This window comes from Sceloporus occidentalis, unplaced genomic scaffold (assembly GCF_023333645.1).
Source record: "Sceloporus occidentalis isolate IW3139 unplaced genomic scaffold, rSceOcc1.0.p SCAF_1, whole genome shotgun sequence".
In the NCBI taxonomy this organism is placed as follows: domain Eukaryota; kingdom Metazoa; phylum Chordata; class Lepidosauria; order Squamata; family Phrynosomatidae; genus Sceloporus; species Sceloporus occidentalis.
The window spans coordinates 317256036-317271807 of record NW_028316981.1 but is presented as its reverse complement, the minus strand read 5'-3'; the positions used below and the strand labels follow the sequence as shown (position 1 = coordinate 317271807).

At 45.1% G+C, this 15772-nt stretch overlaps 1 protein-coding gene across 1 annotated transcript in view; it reads right to left on the bottom strand.

The window, feature by feature from the left end:
- The window catches only part of PHF24 (PHD finger protein 24), a 64353-nt gene that overhangs the window by 5158 nt on the left and 43423 nt on the right, over positions 1-15772 (bottom strand). Inside the window, exons 3-7 of the mRNA XM_089513673.1 lie at positions 11907-12092; positions 11394-11472; positions 9811-10025; positions 6887-7053; positions 1554-1655 (exon numbers count right to left, since the gene is read on the bottom strand). Of these exons, the coding sequence (XP_089369799.1) occupies positions 1554-1655; positions 6887-7053; positions 9811-10025; positions 11394-11472; positions 11907-12092 (749 nt within the window). The remainder of the gene's footprint in view (positions 1-1553; positions 1656-6886; positions 7054-9810; positions 10026-11393; positions 11473-11906; positions 12093-15772) is intronic.

Sequence of the window (15772 nt, the reverse complement as noted above, 5' to 3'; positions counted from 1 at the left end):
TCATCTGAAAACAATTCCGCTTTTGTGGGATATTCCCAGATATAAACCCTGTTTATCCATGGTATTTGATTGATTCCCTCCTGTGATAAGGGCTTATGAAGTGATATAGAAATGCAAATGCTATTGCTGTTGCTATTGCTATTCAGTAGGGTTGTCAGAATGAAAACTGGAGAGGTATGTTATGGTACTTTTATTGGATGTTAATTTACTTTGCTATAGGGCCAAGATGGCAACCCCTGGATGTGAAGACACCACATTTTAGCTGCAATTGGGATTGAATCCTAAAAAGAGAGCCAATGAACTGGGACTTTATTATTTGAGGTTTCTACCTCCAACAAACGTAAAACATTTTTTTAAAAAAAAATGGGACTGTATTTGGGACATTTTACCGAATGGCAGGGAGTTGGACTGGTCTTTTCCAGCTCTATGATTCTAATTCTTTCCTAATGCAAAAGCAAGGAGGCTTCACTTGAGAGGTTCAGTGTTCTCTGTCTAACAAAGGGCTTTGTGGCCTCACAAGGGGCAGAGACATCCTGGAACTCAAAATAAATACCTTTTTGTGTTGCTAATGGAAGTTAAATTTTATTTCCTGGATTTTAAAATGCTTGGTCTCCCAGTGCCCCATGGCCAGGAGGAGGAATGGCCTTCACCTGCATGGATACCTCTCCATGCCATCTTCATTGAGAACAGCATCAACAACATGTTGACAAAATTCAGGGCTGTGACTGACATGGTCATATTTTTTTTTCCATCTTCATTGCCAAATTTGAATTGCTTTTAATCTGTTATAAACCAGTATTTTCCTTAGGATGTCTTATTTATTTATTTATTTATTTTGTTTAAAGTTTGTATCATAGAGTGTTTCTTAGCCCTGGTTTGTTTTAGCCTACACCTTGGATCCCCTTTGGGGAGAAAGTAGGGATGCCATATCCCGCCTGTAGGCAGGACAATCCCTCTTCGGGCGGTGTCGACCCGGTCCGGTTTGGCGCTAAAACCGGGATGGCACCACCCGTGGCCACCTCTGCCCCCGCACGCGCCGCGGGGGCCTCCAAGGCCTCGCTGAGGCCTAGGAGCGCTCTCCGCGGTTGGAGCTCTGGCCGCGGAGGTGCTCCCTCCCAGGCTCCAGTGAGGCCTTGGAGGCGGCTCCACGATCGCAGAGTCCTCCAAGGCCTCGCCGGGGCCTGGGAGGAGGAGGAGGCCGCTTGCCACCGCAGCGATGGCCGCGATGACAGGCGGCCCCTGTGCCCCTTCCCGGCCTGAGAGGAGGCCGAGGCTTCCTCCCAAGCCGGGAAGGAGGACAAGGTTTAAAAATGTAGGACCTTTTTTTTTAATTTCCTGGCCAGGAAATTAAAAAAAAAAAGGTCCTACATTTTAAAACCTTGTCCTACATTTTCCCCAGTTTGGAGGTCCTCAGGTATGGCAACCCTTGGAGAAAGACATGTTAGAAACTTAACAAATAAATGGATTAAGGACCAGAATGGGGGAGGGCACCACCTTCTGCTATCCTTCAAGGAGGAAGAGACAGAAAGTGCCCCCCCCCGCCCCAGGCTTACCTTGACTCCTCTGGCTCTGGGTTCAAGAAGACCTTGTCCTGGCTTTTGCTGCTGGTGCTGCTGGTGGGGCTGCTCTCTGAGATGGGACCCACATGGCTGATGCTGCCAGGGAGGAAGAGATGCCCAAGGGTTAGATCGTGCCTGGTTCCAATGGAGGATGCAAGCATTCCAGTATCCCCACAATGCATTTGGATACTTCTATTTTTAATATAGATTGCCCCTCTGGATGCCAGTATGTGCTCATGAGGTTGCAATGACCGTTTAAACACCAGAAAGGCAGTATTTGCTTTTTTAAAAAACCCTTTTTAGTTCGCACTCAAAACTAAACAAAATAAACAATTATGTTTCATATCTGTTGTTGCTTTTAATTGTGTTTTGTATTTAACAAGTTGTAGCCCCACCTTGAACCTTGAGGAGAGGCAGGAAGTAAATAATAATAATAATAATAATAATAATAATAATAATAAATCACATATTTCCCCATTTTCCAGATTACTGTAAACCCCTTTCTCTTTCCCTTCCCCCGTATCTGGTGGATGTGTACCACAACAAAAAATATTGGACAGGGATTCACAGTATAATGCAGCAAATACTACAAATTTAGATTAAGATGGAACCAGAACTCTTCCTTTTAAAGATGACAGAAGGAAGGGAATAAAGGAAATATTCAAATATATATAGTTTCTGGAGCGAGAATGTTATTTGCACAAAAGTGGAAAGATACAGAAATGTAGTATTTGAATGAGGCACATAGACCCCAGACATATGAAGAGCTGAAACACAAAGGATAAAAGTGGTTCGCTAAAAGAGACAATCTTTCCTCTCTGCCAAGGTCTGCATTTCCTACTGAATCATAAAGTGAAGGATGGCTTCTTGCCAACAGATCAAACAAGGCCACATTCCCCCTCTTTTCCCTACTGTATTCCCCAGGACACTTCCTATCCACACATTTTAGGGAGCCCTAGATCCTGTCACTGTTTTGTCAAGTCAATGATGTTACCATCAATCAAATTAGTCCTTTTCTTTTTTTGGATAGCAAAACAATCCACCACTTTGGAAACACTTTTTTGGTCCTTTCGTAAGGGCTAGTAAGTCTTTGTAGTTTATCAGACAAGGGAAATTGGAAGCATAATCCAATGGCAATCTGAACGCAATCATGGGGTTTCACATTATTGCGTGATAAACTACCACAAGCAATTTTGGGCAATGGGAAGTCAGTCCGAACGCAATCATGTGGTTTCACGTTATTGCGTGATAGGCTGCCACACGCAAATTCAGGCAATGGCATGCTATTTTCGGGCAATGGGAAGTCAGTTTGAACGCAATTCAAATTCATGTAAATTCGCTAAACTAACAAATTCATGTGAATGCATTCTGGCCCCACTTTCTTTTCATTTGAAATTAAGAGAAATTCCTCCCGTGTGATAAATTCCTTTGTTTCTCATGAAATCACCTTAGCTAGTTTTAAAGTGTAATTATGGCTTCAAAACCTAACTGTTGCACACACAGCCCAGCTTGCATATACGTCCACACTCTGTGTATGTTCTGTGTCACCCCCAGACCTCTCTATCTGAGCCACTCCAGCCTTCCATGGTCTTCTCTTGGACAGGTAGATATAACCCCATTGCAACTCCCCTATCCCCTTTCTGTATCTGCATTTTGCTCAGCTCTCTATGCTGTGTGCATCTGTTTGAATTGCTATCTTGTGTGTGTGATTGTACTCTGCATATTTTCTAAAACTTTAAGTCGGAAGCAATGAGAGAGGCATCCAACGCCTCCGCCATTACTGTTAGACTGGATCAATTTGTGTCAGGAAGTACTGAAGACATGGACAAGCTCCTTAGTAGTCTGAAAAAAGACAACTTGCCCTCTTGTCCCTTGCCTATCCTGGCTGGCTGTCCAGGGGGGTGATACAGTCAAGCGGATGCTGAAGAGTTTAATCAATACATCCTTTAGGGAGGGTACCCTGCCTTCTTGTCTTAAGAAGGTAGTGGTTAGACCGCTCTCAAAAAAGCCCTCCCCAGACCCCCTGGACAGAAATAACTACAGGCCAGTCTCGTTGTTGCCATTCTTGGGCAAGGCGATCGAGAGGGCAGTCGCCAATCAACTACAGGCAGTCTTGGAGGAAACTGATTTTCTGGATCCCTTTCAAACTGGGTTTCAGGACAGGATACAGAGTTGAGACTGCCATGGTCGCCTTGGTCGATGATCTCCCTCTGGGCATCGACAAAGGAAGTGTGACCCTGTTGGTGCTCTTGGACCTCTCAGCGGCTTTCAATACCACAAACCATTACATTCTTCTGGAACGCCTGAGAGAGTTGGGTATCGGGGGCACTGCATTGCAGTTATTAGGAAAATCTAATTGCTGACCTCTGACTTCACCACAGTTATTGTATTGTTTTTAAATATGTTTTATGTTTTAAATTCTACATTGTTTAATTGTATTTTAAGGAGGGTGGGTGAGGGTTTGGACTGTATATTTTAATCTTGTAAGCCGCCTCAATTGCATTTTGTAGAGAGGCGGGATATAAATAAATGGTATTATTATTATTATTACTACCTCTTGGGTAGATTCCAGATGGTGGCACTGGGAGACAGTTGCTCTTCTAAAAGAGAGCTAAAATTTGGCATCCCCAGGGCACCATCCTATCTCCCATGCTGTTTAACATTTACATGAAGCCACTGGGCAAAATCATCCAGAGACATGGGGCGGGGTGTTATCAATATGCTGATGACACCCAAATATATTTCTCTGTGTCTCAGACTGATGCATTGACTAAGGATGGCATCTCTCCTCTGAATGCCTGTCTTGGGGCGGTAATGGACTGGATGAGGGAAAACCGACACTAGCTGAATCCAGGTAAGATGGAGGTACTTGTTATAGGAAACCCGAATCCAAGAATGGAGTTGTGTCAGCCAGTTCTGGATGGGGTCACACTTCACCTGAAAAACTGTATGCGCAGCTTGGGGGTGCTCCTTGACTCAGCTCTTCACCTGCAACAGTCAGGAGCACTTGTTATCAGCTTCGGCTGATACTCCAGCTGCGCCCCTTCCTGGAACTGGGAGATCTTGAAACAGTAGCACATGTGCTGGTCACCTCTCGATTGGACTTTACATGTGGCTACCCTTGTGCCAAGTTCAGAAACTTCAACTTGTACAAAATATGGCAGTCAGGCTTGGGTACAGAATACTTAAGGGAACGCCTTCCTCTGTACTGTCCATCCTGCACTCTAAGATCCTCAGGAAGAATCTACTTCAGCCAAAAAAATCTAGACTAACCTCAGTTACCCAGAGGGCCTTCTCCACTGCTGCTCCAAACCTTTGGAATGACCTGCCCAAGGAGATCCGCCACATTTCTAATCTTACAGTCTTTAAGAAGACCCTTAAGACGGATGTCTTCTGGCAGGCCTTCCCTACCTAGTTCCTCTCCCCATTTACTGTGACTTACTCTGTCCACCAATTCTTCTCTTAAATTTAATGAGAATAATTAAATTAAAATTAATTAAAATTAAATCCTTGCCTCAAGAAGAAGAGCCCTCCCTCCATGTCAACTGTCAACATCCGACCTGGGAGGGAGTGAAAAAGACAGGCCCAACTCCATCAGGCTTAGCTGTGAATTACTGTGACTTACGTTGCTCTATTGTATCTTATTTATTGTATTTTATTGTATTGTATTCTCTATGTATTTTTATTGCTGTAACCCGCCTGGATTCCTTGTGATTGGGCAGGCTCTAAATAGGTCTTTAAGCAGAGGATGGATGGCCATCTGTCGGGAATGCTTTGATTGAGATTTCCTGCATGGCAGAGGGTTGGATTGGATGGCCCTTGTGGTCTCTTCCAACTCTATGATTCTATTATTTATTAAATAAAACCTTCTTAATTCAACAAGAACCTAGAGTCCTCCCAGTTAGTACTGTTATATATTGGTGCCCAATGGTCCAAAGGTTACCCAAGCTTCTAGCAAAGCTAATTCCCCCAACATCTGGAGTATTGCTGACAGCTGGTGGGGATCCGCAGTTCCTTCTGCAACTCTTCTTTGGGTAACAAGTATGCAGGAGATTTGTTTTCCTGCCAAATCAGCTGTAGTCTTTGGAGGGAACTGCACTCTCTCGTCTTAAATATGCCACAGAGGTATTCCTGTGGCCTTTGTCAGCTGGTGCCTTCTGTGTTGCTAGGGACAGGGAATTCACTTTGGGCCTGAACATTCACTTTACATTTCAGACTGAAACCCAGGGCAGATTCACTGTTCCACTACTAAGGAAGCCACCAGCTGCTACTGACTGCATGGGTGCACATTTCACATTGTGTGCTGCATAGCTGCTTTTGGTGTGTCTGCAAGTGCACATGCCTAATCTCTGCTACTAAGGGATGGAAACAATATTCACAGAATCATAGAGTTGGAAGAAACCACAAGGGCCATCCAGTCCAGCCCCACTGCCATACAGGAATTCTCAATCAAACCCGAGAGATGGCCATCCAGCCTCTGTTTAAAGACCTCCAAAGAAGGAGACATCACAGCCCTCTGAGGGAGTGTCTTTCACTGTTGAACAGCTCTTATTATCAGGAAGCTACTCCTAATGTTGAGGCGGAATCTCTTTTCCTGTAGGTTGCATCAACTGTTCTGAGTCCTATTCTCTGGAGCAGCAGAAAACAAGCTTGCCCCATCCTCAATGTGACATCCCTTCAAATATTTAAACAGGGTTATCATGTCCCCCTTAACCATCTCTTCTCCAGGCGAAACATACCCAAGTTCCCTAAGTCGCTGCACATAAGGCATGGTTTCCAGACCTTTCACAATTTTGGTCGCTCTGGACACCCTCCAACTTGTCCACATCCTTTTTCATTGTTATGCCCAGACCTGGACACAATATTCCAAGTGGAGCCTGACCAAAGCAGAATAGAGTGGCACTATTTTACTTCCCTTGATCTAGACACTATACTTCTATTGACGCAGCCTAGAATTCATCAGTATTTGTTTCCTGGCTGAAAAACGAACTCTCTGACAGTCAGGAAATCTGGTTGGGAATTAAAACAAAAAGGCGAGGATTATTATTCTATGCAGAAATACATGCACCTACTCTGTAACAAATGCATAAGTAACTGTCCTTGTGTGTAAGGATAAAATAGTTGAAGACTTCCATCTCTACCATGGAACAGGAGCTGACAAATGTCCCTTCAGCTCTTGACCACTGATGCAAACTGACGCTAAAGGAATATACATTTTCAGATCTTTCTTGGAGGCGGCCAGGGAGCAATGTGGCAATATTGTCTAGACTTGGGAGAATCAGACTCTCCCCACAAGCAGTCAGTTTTGGCTGCAGTAAAACTCTTACCTGACATTGCAGGAGGGCATCTCCTTGTGCCGCTTTCGGAACCAAGTGTGTTGGGTGCGCCGACTCTCTGCCTCACTGATCAAGCCATCTCCGTGCTGATCCAAGGCCAGGAACGTGGCTCGTGCCTTCTCCCTCTCCTTCCCAGTCAGCAGGCGTAGCAGGGCATTCTGCAGAAGGAAACCAAAGTTGGACTTCATGAAGCCCAGAGGGACTGTTGGTGCAGCCCCAAAAGAAAGGAGTGTTTCTGACCGTGGGCAGGGTACACTTAGAATCTTTGAATCACAGAGCTGGAAGGGGCCACAAGGGCTATCCAGTCCAACCCCATTCTGAAAGATGCCTGTCCAACCTTTGTTTAAAGACTTCCAAAGAGAGTCCACCACTGTCAGAGGCACTGTCTTCCACTGTTGAACAGCTCTTACCCTCAGGAAGTTCTTCCTAAGCTTTATGTAGAATCTCTTTTCCTGTCATCCACCGTATCCTAGGCGTGTTACAGACCACCGAAAAGCGGTGGCCTGCACCCGCCCCTTTCCCTGCTGGATCGGGGCCTCAGTGGCCAGAGCGGCAGCCGCTGAGGCACCGATCTGCCACTTTCTGGGCCACGAGGAAGGGGCAAAAGGCCACTTCCCTGCGGCCTGGAAAGGGGTGTCCTTGGGCTTCAAGCCCCAAGGACATACCGCAGCGGCGGGGAGGAGGAGAAAGGGGCTGCTTGGCCCCTTTCTCCTCTGTGTCACTGGGCGCAGCCATCTAAAGGCTGCGCCCAGCGACACAAACCTGGAAGGAGCTCCAAAACAGAGCTCCTTCCAGGGCCGCAGAAAGGGCGCTCTATGCGCCCTCGCGCGGCCCCACTACGTCACAACCATGCCGCCCCGTTTAGAGGCGGTGCGGTCGTTACGTAGTAATGGCGGCGGCCGTGTGGAACAGCCACTGCCATTTTGTGTGCGCTCCGCACGTCCTAGGGTTGGGGGCGTCCGGAAAGGACGCCCCTTTGTAACCCTAGCATGCGCAGAACACGCACTTTTAGGCACGTCTGTAATGAGCCCTAGTCTCTGGACAGAAAACAATATAGTTTTTTGTGGGTTTTTTGGACTATGTGGCCATGTTCTAGAAGAGTTTCTTCCTGATGTTTCGCCAGCATCTGTGGCTGACATCTTCAGAGAATGCTTGCCTGGAAAGGACTTGGGTATATATATTGTGTGACCTGGAAAGGCAGGAGTGATTTGCATGTGTATTGTTTTGTTGCTAGTGGCAGGCCTCAGGGTGTGAGGGCCTGCACAAGAGGATTAGTATCAGGAAGAAACTCTTCTAGCCCGAAAAACCCACAAAAAACTATGGATGCCGGCCATGAAAGCCTTCGACTTCACATTAGAAAACAATATATTTTTCTGTAGTCCATCTCCTGTTCTCTGGAGCATCTGGCTCCATCCCCAATATAGTTATATATTTAATTCTATATTGTTTTAAATCTGAATTACAGACTTTCTTGTTCTCCAAAGCATTTGGAATTGTATTTTAATATTGTTTTAGTTTAATATTGTTTAATATTGTGTTAGTTGTTTTTACAGTTTGTATTTTAACTGCATAACTTGCTTAATTTTGTATAGTTTATATGTTATGATTTTTAGATTGTACACCATTGGCAGGTTATATTCTGTTTTGATGATGCCTGTAAAGTGCCATGTAAATTTATGGTGCTATATAAATAAACATTAATAATAATATGACACTCCTTCAAATATTTAAACATGGCTCTCATGCCACCTCTTAACCTTCTGTTCTCCAGGATAAACCTATCCAGCTCCCTAAATTGGTCCTCACAAAACTTTATAGTTTCCAGAACCTTCACCATTTTGGTCGCCCTCCTCTGGAGATGCTCCAGCTTGTCCACATCCTTCTTGAATTGTGGTGCCCACAACTGGGCACAATATTCCTGGTGGTGTCCAGCTAAAGCAGGATAGAATGGCATTATAATTTCTCCTCTTTCACTATACTACATTATTTCTTGCTCAACCCCTGTGTGTAGCTTGGGTTAGATAGGAGATTAACTTTGGAATGGGGAGTGATGATTCTTAGTGAAACAAGGCTTTTCTCTCAAACTTGGGTCTTGGGAGGGAACATCTCAATCTCTGGATCAGGGAGCAGGTGATGGGAGAAGATGTCTCTCAAAGATCCTGTCCCTGCTATTTCATCCAGTTAGCAAAGAGGGCTATTGCCTGTCCCAGGAGGTGGTCCAAGAGTTTGGCAGGGATCAGTGGTCCAGCTAGGAAGCAACATCTCTGGAAGATGGCCCTATAACAAAACTTGTTCTTTGCCTAGAGCTTGCAAAAAATCAATTTATTGCCTATAATTCCCCAAATCCCTTAGCCATGGCCACTCGCCATGGTGTCTAAGGTATTGTAATAATTATAATTATGATAATATTTATGATAATAATTATAATTGTGGAAATTGTAGTTGATTATAAGGAACTTCCCCAAGATGTGGATTTCCCTGTGTGAGATGCTTCAGCTTCCAGCATCTACAGTTCATAAAGTCCCTAGTCACAGGTCTGGGAAATAGCTCTTGGCTTAAGCCACAGCCAATCATAGTGGGGAATTCTTGAGGGAGAAGGACTGATGGGCAAAAATGACCAAATATAAAACATCCACCATAAGATAAAACATTCAGGTACGGAAACAGGGATGAAATCTAGTGATGCAGTTTAGCATGACACAGCCCAGAGATGCACAGAGTATGCCACTGGAATAAAAAACACCAGGTGTAACAAATGAGGAAAATGCACACCAGAAGCACTGTCACCCTGAGGTTCCTCCCTCTTGGCCTGAAGGCCTGAGAAGAGGGGACCATTTTTGGACTACAGCTCCCTTCCCCAAATCCCTAGCTATGGCTCTTCCAGTGGGGGACCCCGCTCCTTCTCCATTGCCCACCTGGGTTCGCATCCTCTGCAGCAGCAGGATGGACTCATAGGAGAGGAAATCCGCCCATGCAACGTGACCATTCTTCTCAGGGTCCAGTGCAGCAAACTGCTGGGTCAGCTGCTCTTCCTGCTCCTCCATGCTGCCACTGCCATTGGCATGCTCACCCTCCTGCTGGCTGGCCAGGCGTTTGTAACGCAGAAAGTCTTCCAGGCTCAGTTGGCTTTCTGTGAAACCATGAACAAGGGCAGAGATGTCAGTCAGCCAGCCATTGGGTCAGTGAGGGCAGGGAGAGGATGGAGGTAGTGGTATCAGCCATCATTCAGGTCAGGGAGGGCAAGGAGAAGATGAGGGCAAAGATGCCAACCATTTGTTAGGTCAGTGAAGGCAAGGGGATGAAGAGGCAGTGATATCAGCCATCAACCAGGTCTGTGAGAGCACAGAGAGTAATGATGTTGGTCATCGACCAAGACAGTGAAAGCAAAGAGAGAATGAGGGCAGTGATGTCAGTCATCAGACAGGTCAGTGAGAGCAAGGAGAGGTTAAGGGCAATGATGAAGGCAAGGGGAGGAGGGGGGTAGTGATCTCAGCCATCATTCAGGTCAGAGAGGGCAGGGAGAAGATAGGGGCAGTGAAGCCAACCATCAACTCAATCAATGAAGGCAGACAGAGGATGGGGGATAATGATGTCAGCTATGAAACAGGCCAGTAAAGGCAGGGAGAGACCCCTTTTCTGCTTCTCAATGTACACTGTGTGCTCTGCCAGGGTAATGAGCTCTCCTTCAGCTGCTCCCATCAGAACCTCAGTTTGGGGACCTTTGACCCATCTGATCCCTTTTAAGAGAAACGCACCCCAAATGGCCACCTCCCTGACCTCCTACCTGGTTCCATGCCCCCCCCATGGACTTTATCAGACAGGGGAGGGACCTATCCTTGTCTTGTCCTTCCTGCACGATCACAGGAAGGACTTTCAGACAACATCACATTAATCCTGTCATTGTCGTGTCCAGAAAACACAAATGACTGTGATTGTGTTTCAAATGACATTGTGCTGATCCTGTCATTATCCCATCAGTGAAGTGGAATTGTCTTGTCCTTGCCTTTCATTTTGCATTAACAGCAGAACCCGTTAATGCAATTTCACTTCACTGACAGGTTTATGACAGGATCAGTGTGTCAAGTGTGAATGTCTTTTGAGTGATCACTGTCACTGTTACCAAGGCGTGGATAGGGGAGCAGGATCGGACCCACTCCTTCCCCTTCTGTCCCCAAATGGAGAGCAGGCTAGACAGGCACCCAGTCGGTGCAGGTTTGGGGTGGTGGGACCCACAGTTGGCACTTACCTTTTTACCTGCCCTATCTCTTCCATGCTTTACAGAGAATTGCCCCCTACAGTGAGGCATAAAGGACACAAGTTTTCCGTTGCAGGAATGCAAGGAATTTGGGGACTGAAGAAACATTTCTTTGAAGGGGAGCAGAATTTTTATTTGTGGAGGAGACAACATCCTCATTTTGCCCCAATCTCTATAGCAACAGCCCTGAAAGGACATTTCCCCTAAAGCATGCAGAGTTTTGTGGGTTATGGGGAGACTTACCAGGGGTGAGTTGGCATTTCTGGAAGGATTCGGACAGGCTGGCCATCTCTTCCTCTGTGAGTAGCAGGTTGAGGTTGTCCTGAAGTTGCAAGAAGAGAAGGTTAAGAGAGGGTCATTCCATGCCCTACCAAGCTGGAGTCAGCCATGGTGGGATATTTTTCACAAGCAGATTCACCCCCCCCCCACCACCACCACCACCACAAATTGGGCAAGGGAAAGGAATAGGCAATTTCCAGGGACATCATTTAGTCTTCTTCCCATGTGCAAAAAGGAAGGGTTTTTTTTGTTGGAAAACCATTAATTTTGTTGTGAACAGCAATAATGTTAGCGAGCTAAGCTGAGTTCTACAGCAACCAAAAGTGAGTTTTTGTAAGGCCAGTAAAATGTTTTGCAATCTGAAGCACTGCTGCGCTGGACTACAACTTCTCCATCCTTCCTCCCCAACTCCCCAACATCCCATCTCCCTCCTTCCATTGGGAGCATGGGCTTCCTCCCCGCAGCCTCACTGCTTACACAACAGTGGCAGCTCCATCCAGTCTCTGTGTGGGCCACCTCCAGGACCTCTGTGGCATTGCCGTCGGGCAGGAAGCCCATCCGCCTTAGGCAGCCATCGTGGTAGACCCTGGTGCAAACACGGCAGGGTAGGAGGGTTTCCGCCGTCCACACCTCACACACTTCACACATCTCGTCATTAGTTACCTATGGGGAGAATCAGAGAATCATAGGAGTGTATCACACTGGGGCTAATTTTGACATTAAAGAGAGATTAAAGTGCATTTAAAATATCACACAAATCAAGTGAAAATGGCGAGTAATTGCGCAAACTATTATCACATGCAATTGCATAAATAAGGTGATATCATAGAATCATAGAATCCTAGAGTTAGAAGAGACCACAAGGGCCATCCAACTACATTCTGCCATGCAGGAAATCTAAATCAAAGCATCCCCGACATATGGCCATCCATTGTTGTTATTATTATTATTATTATTATTGGATTCCCAGTGATTGGGCTTCATATAAATAAATCCTATTATTATTATTATTATTATTATTATTATTATTATTATTATTATCCAGCCTCTGCTTAAAGACCTCCAAAGAAGGAGACTCCACTACACTCTGAGGGAGTTTGTTCAACTATCGAACAGCCCTTACAGTCAGGAAGTTCCTCCTAATGTTGAGGTGGAATCTCTTTTCCTGCAGCTTGGATCCATTGTTCCAGGTCCTGTTCTCTGGAGGAACAAGCTTGCTCCCTCCTCAATACGACATCCCTTCAAATATTTAAACAGGGCTATCATATCCCCTCTTAACCTTCTGTTCTCCAGGCTAAACATCCCCAGCTCCCTAAGTCCTTCCTCATAGGGCATGGTTTCCAGACCATTCACTATTTTGGTCGTCCTCCTTTGGACACGCTCCAGTTTCTCAATGTCCTTTTTGAATTGTGGTGCCCAGAACTGGACACAATATTCCAGGTGAGGCCTAACCAAAGCAAAATACAGTGGCACTATTACTTCTCTTGATCTAGGCACTATACTTTTATTGATGCAGCCTAAAATTGCATTGGCCTTTTTAGCTGCCGCATCGCACTGTTGACTCATGTTCAACTTGTGGTCTACTTGGACTCCTAGATCCCTTTCACATGTAGTTTCATTCAGCCAGGTGTCCCCCATCCTATATCTGTGCATTTTCTTTTTCTGCCCTAAGTGCAGTACCTTATATTTCTCTGTGTTGAATTTCATTTTGTTAGCTTTGGCCCAGCTTTCTTGTTTATTCAGGTCATTTTGGATCTTGATCCTGTCCTCTGGGGTATTAGCTATTCCTCCTAATTTGGTGTCATCTACAAATCTGATAAGTATGCTCCCAATTCTGTCATCCAGGTCATTGATAAAGATGTTGAATAACACTGGGCCCAGGACAGAGCCCTGTGGGACCCCACTGGTCACTTCTCTCCAGGATGAAAAGGAGCCATTGTTGAGCATCCTTTGGGTTCGGCCGGTCAACCAATGACAAATCCATGTAACACTTGCCTTGTCTAGCCCACTTTTTACAAGCTTGTTTGCAAGAATGTCATGGGAAACCTTGTCAAAGGCCTTACTGAAATCAAGATATACTATATTCACAGTATTCCCTTCATCTACCAATTGAGGGAAATGTATTGTCGCTGAAATCCCAAAAGTAGAAAGATGTGTGTTAATGCTTCTTTGTGACCACTTTCATGGTGGGTTTCATGGAATGTCGTATGAAATTGTTTTGCATAATTACATGATTTTTCCAGGATATTCATGGGATAAACTAGTTATCTCCTTCATGTGATAAACTCCACAGAGTTGGAATAGACCCCAAGGGCTATCCAGTCTATCCCCCTTCTGCAATGCAGGAGACACCACCCAAGCCATCCTAAGAGATGGCCATCCAGTCTCTGTTTAAAAACCTCCAAGGAAGGAGACTCCATCACCCTCCAAAGCAGCAGCAACTTCCACTGTCAAAGAGCTCTTACTTTCAGGAAAGTCTTCCTAATAAAGTTCTTCCTAATGCTGAGGTGGAATCTCTTTTCCTGTAAGCTGAATCCATTGCTCTGTGTCCTATTCTCTGGAGCAACAGAAAATAAGTTTGCACCATCCTCAATATGACATCTTTTCAAATATTTAAACAGGGCTGTCATGTCCTCCCCCCCCCCCTAATCTTTTCTTCTCAAGACTAAGCAAAGCCAGCTCCCTAAGTCTCTCCTCACAGGGGAGCCCTTGGGGTCTATTCCAACTCTGTGGAGTTTATCAGATGAAGGAGATCAGGGATTTATGGTTTCCAGTCTTTTCACCATTTCAGTTGCCCTCTTCTGGACACACTCCAATTTGTCAACATCCTATCATATCAGAATGCACAGGTAAGCCATTGAAATCCACAAACACCTGGATAGTTTCAACAGGGAAGAAGAAACCCTTAAAGTGAACAAGGTTTGGCTACCAGTCCTGAAGGACAGCAAAGTCAGGACTCAGAAAATGCAAATGAGAAACCACTCAGGGTCAGGGGCTTTCCCAGCAGACAATGACCACTAATTAAGCAGACACTAATCGTCTGAGGCCTGGCCATTAACAACACAACAATACACAGATTGACATGCAGATCACTCCTCCCTACCCAGGGTCACACAATATATACCCACTCTGTTCCAGGTCAGCATTCTCTGAAGATGCCAGCCATGGATGCTGGTGAAACATCAGGGATAAACTCTTCGAGAACATGGCCACATAGCCCAGAAAACCCACAAAAAATTGTGGATGTTGGCCATGAAAGCCTTCAACTTCACATTGTAAAGGAGCTGTTTATTTATCTAACATGGATCCATCCTTTCCCCATATACAGAACCAAAAGCAAAATGCAACTAATACCAGTTACAAGACCCAAAAACAAATTTAAAACCCATGAAACAGTATCCTGTTTTTTCTCTGAAGATGCCAGCTACAGATGCTGGCAAAACGTCAGAAAGAAACTCCGCTAGAACATGGCCATATAGCCCAAAAGACCCACAAAAAACTATCCTGTTTTTTTTTTAAAAAAAACCAGTCATTTAAAACAATTTAATATTTTTTTACAAACATAAGTGGATAAAAATAGAGTGCTCCCTGCAGCCAGAGATCCTTCTGCAGCAACCAGTTTCTACTGTGTATACTCAAGTATAAGTCTAGAAATTTTAGTCAAAAGAATTGACCCCTAAAAACCTGAGTTAACTTATTCGTGGATCAATGTAAGTACTGTGCTTTAACTCTGAAAAGAAAAGGAACCATCCCCTGTTGAAAGGCAAGAGCATAATTTGGCCTGGAAGCATCAGCCTTTAGAAGGAACCCAAACAGTGATGCCTGCTAGAATTGTTAGTTCTTTGCCATCGTTTTCCTTTCCTCCATCCAATCCAGAGTCTGTTATTAGGATGTAATGATGAGAAACGTTACATGCCCCTAAGCTTTAGCTTTAACTTATATTGGGTCATATCAAAATCTACAATTTTGGTCCCCAAACCTTCCTTTGATTTATACATGAGGTTGACTTACAGCTGAGTACAGTCTGCCCTTCACATTTGCAGCTTTGTTTTTTGCAGATTTGATTACTCATAGATGTGATTGATATGTTCTCTTTAGGAATCTATAGTCATTGACCATCGACTCTATGGTCAATGCCCTGCAGAGTTCACACTGGAGGATTGAGAGATTCCTAGAGAGAACACTTCTCTAGGCATTTGTACGTCCTTCAGCGCAGTTCTATGGTCAATGAACTTTACTGCACAGGTCCTCTGCGGTACGGCCTCAGAACGGAACGGAAGGGGCAGGAACGAGTGCGGAACAAGTGGGAGACGCATTTTACCGCACACAAAAGTCCCCGTTCC